The sequence below is a fragment of the Etheostoma cragini genome, chromosome 1 (genome assembly GCF_013103735.1).
Source record: "Etheostoma cragini isolate CJK2018 chromosome 1, CSU_Ecrag_1.0, whole genome shotgun sequence".
In the NCBI taxonomy this organism is placed as follows: Eukaryota; Metazoa; Chordata; class Actinopteri; order Perciformes; family Percidae; genus Etheostoma; species Etheostoma cragini.
In genome coordinates, this window is record NC_048407.1 from 45,014 (window position 1) to 52,114 (window position 7,101).

The 7,101-nt window shown below is 43.3% G+C and overlaps 1 protein-coding gene across 2 annotated transcripts in view; it reads left to right on the forward strand.

Annotated features, from left to right (window-relative positions):
• Positions 1-7,101, forward strand: part of mapk8ip1b (mitogen-activated protein kinase 8 interacting protein 1b) — a 65,459-nt gene that overhangs the window by 35,990 nt on the left and 22,368 nt on the right. For both annotated transcript variants that reach the window (XM_034873640.1, XM_034873632.1), the window contains exon 3: positions 6,383-6,640. In XM_034873640.1, the coding sequence (XP_034729531.1) occupies positions 6,383-6,640 (258 nt within the window). The remainder of the gene's footprint in view (positions 1-6,382; positions 6,641-7,101) is intronic.

Sequence of the window (7,101 nt, forward strand, 5' to 3'; positions counted from 1 at the left end):
GCAGTTCTGAAGGCAAAAGGGGGTCCAACCCGTTACTAGCATGGGGTACCTAATAAAGTGGCCGGTGAGTGTAGATCTTCACTATAGGAGATTGTCAAAAGCAGCTCCTCAGACACCTGTTTCCACAAGAGTGCTTTTTGTCTAAATCTATTTCAGCTCCTGCCCCCCAGAAGAAAAATCCCCTGTACCAAAGGATGTAATTCCCAGGAACTGTCAAGTCAGGAGTCTGCAGAACAAAACATTGTTAACTATTGGCGTTTTTCAATTACATGGTACCTGCCCCACTTGGCTGACTTGGCTCGAGTCGGCACGACCGCGGTGCCCCGTCCTCCTTTTTCCATTGCAGATTAGTACCGCCTCATGCTTGAGGCGAGCATGGCTGGTCGTCATAGCAATAATCTGCCGCGACACACACACAGAACCTGGAAAGTGTTTTTGATTCTCAGCATGCGGCCTTTTGCCTCAAGACACATTTAGTTTCTAAAGAAGCTGGAGGCAGCAATAAAACTCCACTGGATAAACTGACAGTCCTAAACACAGTGGTTTGTTCAGGACCCCCCTGTCTGTCGTTATCATTGATGACGCAGTGCATAGTGCCAATTCTCCCCGACCAATCAGCAGTCTGCATTTTTTCACGTCACCTTTTTGTATCGCCTCAGCTCGCTTGCAACCTGGACTGAGGTGGTACTAAAAAAAAAGGACCTGTTAGCAGGTACCACAGACTTTTTTGTAATGGAAAACCCAAAAATGCGATTAAAGTCAAGGCAAGTGGAAGAGGTACCATGCAGTGGAAAAACACCATGATACCCCTTTTGCACTGCAGGAGATAACTGCAGTGTCTTTTTTTCGCAGCGCTGTAAAGCTAGGTCTAGCAAGGGAGCCTAAAAGGAACGTAACCTCCATCTCAAAAGTAGGTTTAAATTTGTTTGTAGCCCCAAAACGTTTGGGATAGTCCTGTTATTATAGCCAGGGAACCACTGGGGCAGTCATTAATGCCAACGTGAATAACAATCTTGCTGTATTTACGTTTATCCTTAGCCAGCAGTTTCAGATAAGACTCAACGTCGCCCGCTCTAGCCCCCGGGATGCACTTAACTATGGCTGCCGGCTTCGCTAACTTCACGTTTCTCAAAATAGAGCTGCCGATAATCAGAGTTGGTTTCTCAGCGGGTGTGTTGCTGAGTGGGGAAAATCTGTTAGAAACGCTAACAGGCTGGTGGCGGTCCGACGCCTTGGAAAGCTTACAACTAGCTCTTCCTCGTCCTCGCACAGTCACCCAGGCACTATGTCCTGGCTGCTCAGGAGATGCCGGGGGACGGCTACCAGAGGCTAACTCGGGCTCAGGCCGGCCCGCGCCGACTACCGAGGGGGGGTTAGCTACAGTAAATAACGACTGATCTGTCATGGTGCGGATCCGGACTTCTAACTCACTAATCCTCACCTCTACGTCCAAAAATAAATTACACTTGTTACACACGCCATTGCCGTTAAAGAATGCAGAGGAGTAACTAAACATCTCACACATCGAGCAGGAGAAAGGAGGAGAGGGGGCCGACATAACTAACTGCTAAGCTAAAGTCGCTAGCAGCTAAGCTAAAGTACGGTAGCGTTAGCTACCAAGCGTTACAACAGCTGTTATTAAACAAAAGTCGCTAAAAAAAATGAGAAGATATGTGAGTGCTTATGCAAAACTGCTATAAGAATAAGTGTTTAGCGGACAGTTAGCCGCTGTAATAGCAACTCTAACAAACTGAACTGGTATTTAGTGAGCAGCAAAGCTACCAACACGCTACCAACACACAGGCACAGGAAACGGAAATGAGTCAGGTACGCTTACCGTAACAGGGTGTCTCAGAGTGTCTTAACCAAGCTGTGATTATTTTACACACAATAACCCAGTCTTTTACTTTATATGGGTGAATTCCCATTTCTGTACAAAAGGTATATACATTTAGTGCAGTGACAACTTCTTTTACCCACAACAATAACACATTTAATCCACTAAATACCAAACATAAACAACCAAATGAGAGTCCATGTGAGCTTACCAATAGCCCTTCACGATCAAAAGTCCCAATTCCTCACAGTATGTTCTTCCACGCTTCTGCGGTCTTCTCAGTCCAACGCACGCCAGTAAAATCACTGATGCGCGTATTTATAATGCGTTGAACTGGGCGCGAGCTTCTTATTGCCCAATTCAGTTCACCTGGTCGAGCAGGCGCGCACAGTCACGTACGGGCTGCCGAGCAGAGCGCGCGCGCAGGAACCATCTGCGGGGTGACGCGCAGTGGAGACAGCAAGCAGTGAAGGAAATGGGATGGGCCGACGGGGGAAAGCCACACCCCGCCGGATCAGCGTGACAAAAATCGCGATACAAACCAAACCCTAGGTTTGATCTATTGTTTCAGGCCTACTACTGAGGCAGGCAGATATCTCATCTTTAAAGCATTTTCCATTTACAGTTGCATGCCTTTAAGCCTCAGGTCAAACATTAATTAGAATATCATAGTATTACAAAAAGAAGAAGAGAAACAAAGCGTCTCAAACAAAGCTGTTGCTCTTGATCAGTCTACATTTACATCATCTTTGCAGCTCCTGGTGGAGCACCTGTGGAGGAAACACAAACAAAAACATGCTAAAGGGACTTTTATTTCCAGAGTTTATGTCCTAGTTTAAAGGCTGATTTGTGGTGGACGGACGTTCCAACCAACAGAGAGAAAAAGATTCTTTGAATTAGCGTGCACATGGCTTTAGTTATGAAGGGCTAATTTGAGCAGCTCAAGTTCAGAATAAAGCATAAAGTGATTTGGTGTTCCTCTGAGACATAAAATGACAACATGCATCACTGTGTGCGTGTGAGAAAGAAGTAGAGGAGAGGGTGCTTCCATTTCAGGGGGATTTAACTTGCAGACATTTGTCATGTGTTAAGGGCGGAAAAAGTCATACTCTGTCAGGGATGGGGTCAGAGAGAATGGGCAGTAACATTATATGACAAACACACACATTACCACAATGTTGTATCTACACACACAGAGAGAGAGAGAGGCTAGCAAAACACTTACAAGAGGAGAAGGAAACCTATTTCCATGGCAACAGCGTTTCTCTCACCTACCCCATCTGTCAGAGCTGAAAATACATGCAATACACTGTAGGCGCATACACAAACACACACACACACACACACACACACACACACACACACAGAGAGCAACTGCTCCCATGGATACTGCTCATGTTGTATCATCCAGACATGGTAACATTGGAGAGGATGCTGCCTCATCAGCACAAACAGAACCAAGAGAAGCCCTTTGTGTCTCTGGTCCTGTTTAGAGCATCAATCACTATCATATTGATGCTGTTTACTGATAATCATCTGTTTGCTACGTATTCACAGTGTTTAATTAGATAGGGATCGGAGATATGATAGGATCGGATCATCTTCTGGCACCTTATCAGATAGGTGATTTATGGGTATTTATAGGATAGATGGACTAGATGGCTGGATAAGTATACTAGATTCATGATTGATTGATTGATAGATGGACAGATGGACGGTGGATACATGATGGATGGATGATGTAAGGATAGATAGATGTTAAATATTTTGCAAATGGATGTATTAAGAGGACTGGATGGATGGATGGGTGCACAGATTTGTGCATAGGTGGATTAATAGAATTGGCTGAATGGATGGATGGACAGATGGATATGTAACATGTCACTTTAAGAGGTTTTTTAACAATAATATATGTTCCCCCAGCTTGACTATGGCCCCCCAGTGGCTGGAAATGGTGGTAGGTGGAAACCAAGCCCTGGGTATCCTGCTCTGTCTTTGTGAAAATGAAAGCTCAGATGGGCCAATCTGGAATCTTGCCCCTTATGAGGTCATAAGAGGTAAGGTTATATCCCCTTTCTCTGCTTTGCCTGCCCAGAGAATTTGGCTCCCCACATGAGAGAGAGACATCATGGCTTTCAAACAAGCAAAGTGGCATTGTTTTGATAAGCATTACTAATTAATACATGCCAAAGTGAAGAGTTATAATGGACAATGTTGTTGACTTTTGATGTCAATGACTGCAGGCTAACCCTAGTAGCTAGCTAGTATCACAACATGATTACATCTCCTTGGTTGTCTAAATACATTTGTTTGTTTTGATATGCATGTAAACGATCAGGAACAATGAAAACACAATGTTTACCGTTAGTGAATATTTTATACAATGAAACGGTAAATTCATGAGTTCGCCACATAGCTAGCTAGCTATTGCATAGCTGTATTAAGAGAACAAACTAACTATACTTGTCAGAGACACGAGAAAGAAGCTCATGAACGAGAATGTTGCTATGGCAACACAAACTAGCGCTATTGACAGTCAACGCCATTTTTCATTAAAACGCTTCTGTTTGGCATGTATTAATTAGTAATGCTTATCAAAATAAACGATGGATGTATTTAGACAACCAAGGTGATGTAATCCTATCATGCTACTAGCTAGATATAAGATACCTACTTAGCTTAGCCTGCAGTCATTGACATCAACAGCCAACAAAAATGTCTATTATAACACTACACTTTGGCATGTATTAATTAGTAATGCTTATCTAAATAAACATTGAATGTATTCAGACAACCAAGGTGATGTAATCATGTCGTGCTACTAGCTAGCTAGCTAGCTAGGTTAGCCTTATTGTGTGTTGGATTTGCAAGATCTCACAAATAAAACACGAGATTTTGCAATAGAAAGTCAAAATCTCACAAAAGGGTTTGTCCCAGTACATGCTTTTTTAGTTATTTTTTTTATTGTTTTGTTTTATTCTGTTTTTTTTTTTTCTTCATGTCACCTCGGTGGCTCCGTACAAATGTGTGTGAGCATTACTCTTTCTGCATGTTGTGTGTAGTGTGCGATGTGGAGCAAAGAGGGAGCTAAGGCCTATAATAGGCTTAACAGTGGCTTTGGTGTCTGTGTCAAAACACCTACATCACATCTACCAACAGGAGTTACCATGTGTTGTGTGTTTGTGTGTAGTTGCAGAGATAGTATTGCTAAGTGAAGCAGACTGTTCTGTCCCACTGCCCTCTGACTTATGCCGTCTCCCAGATGATGCTTGTGTTTGTCATTTTATTTGATAAAAAAAAGTCAAAGTGAATCTCCTCACAAAATGAACTTCTCTGATCTGTTTTGAGTTTTTGGCCAACAAGGTGCCTTGTGGAATATGTGAAAACAATCAAGCCAAGCAGAGCTTTGTAGACCGGACTGAAAATGGAGACTTCATATTTTTGGGCCAAAGCTGGCTAGCTACAAAAATGTATTTGGTTGTAAATTGCGCATAGTTGACCATCAGCAAAATTCTTTTGATAACTTTTGGTTAGGGCCCTCTGGAGATGCTATGTGCCAAATGTCATGCAGATTTGATGCATGGCCTAGGAGGAGTTTGAAAAAGTTGGTTTCATATTGGTTGGATATAATGGTTTCTAATGTGCAGAGTGTAATGTGGGAGATATAGTCAAAACCCGTTTGACGTCATCATGGTGCCACCTAGTGGTCCACATGTGTAATTTTTGGGAGGTGAGGTTCGTGACCCCATTGTACATCTTTCCTTTAAATTTGAAGTTGCTCACATTGGTGTAAGTGGTGAATCCAAACGTGAGTCCCATAGGCCACGGCCGCTTTGACGAATCAGTACACCACTGTAGGTGTGGCCTAAACAGCGGCCCTAGTATTCTCGTAAAATGGGTTGGGGAGCCTTATAGTGTCATGGCAAACAACAATCTAAAGTTTTTGCATTGATAGCATTTAATTCAGTATTTTTTATGTGCAATGTATGGTTTGGGAGTTAAGGGCCAAACGCATTTTTTTATGCTATTGCGCCACCCAGGGGTGGAAGTGGGTGAATTTTGTGTGTCCAAGGTTGTAGCAGATTCTGGACTAGTCCTCAAAACGGCACCTGCCTACCATGCACAGTCTAGGCTATAAAAACTGCGGAAAAAAAGAGAAAAATAAGGATATGTGAAACGCGTTGCCTTGCAAATGTGGTTCCCAGCCCCCTCGGCTTGGACCCCTTATTAACTGCAGTAAAAGATTAAGACTAAAATGAAAACAACCTCTGAAAAGCCTAGTGATTTGTAGAGCAGAAGGAGTTTTCATTCTGACTTCACTATTTTAGGTAAATGTCATGTGGGGAACCTGATGCTGGAATTAGTCTCTGTCTCTACTCTCTGGTCAGTGTTGGCAGTGAGAGTTTTACAGGCAGAAGACAGAGCATCCTCTTATTGGCTGGCTCAATCTCCTCATCCCATCCTTTCTCTCTCTCTCTCTCTCTCTCTGCCTCTCTCTCTTTTTCTCGTCCTTAACTGACGCTGTGTTTCCTCCAATCCCTGCAGGGCCATGTCAGGCGAGGGACCAATAGCATGTCGGGGAGGACAGAGCTGGGTGCTGTTGGCCAGTTTCAGGCAGAGATGCTGCATTTGGAACTCATCGACGGTGCTGACGGTTACCACAGTGACAAAGAGTCCTCGAAGGCATCCGCCACCGCACCACTGCCAATCACTAAGGTCCCTGCAGCACCTGTTGCCATGGATACCTACCGGCCCAAGAGACCCACGACTCTTAACCTATTCCCGATTGTGCCGCGCACACAGGTAACCATATTCTTACGCACAGTTTGTGGCAGATGACTGAATATTGATCATTAAGCCGGAAGGGAGGACTTTCAGTTACGTTTATTTTCTGAATGTGTGTCTGTATTTTCCTGTCTTGGTTCCTCCTCAAACAAAAATATGACATTTAATAATGTAAATAGGAATGAAAACCTAGCTGATGTCATCTTTGGATTCACTACAATTATTTCTTTGACAGGATGTGTTTTGAACAATAGCCTCAATTGTCAAGACACAGTGATTTCTTTCCTCGGTGCCCGTCTCTGTTTGTTTTTAAATGCTGCTAGAGGTCGTGAATGTGTGTGTGTTCTTGTAATTTAAACTTTTTTTTAGCTTAAGCTCAAAACATTTAGCTTTAGGTTAGGAGCTACAGAATGTATGGTATAAGTGTCATCACAATTATAACCATACAAACTGTGTGTCTGTGTGTGTGTGTGTGTGTG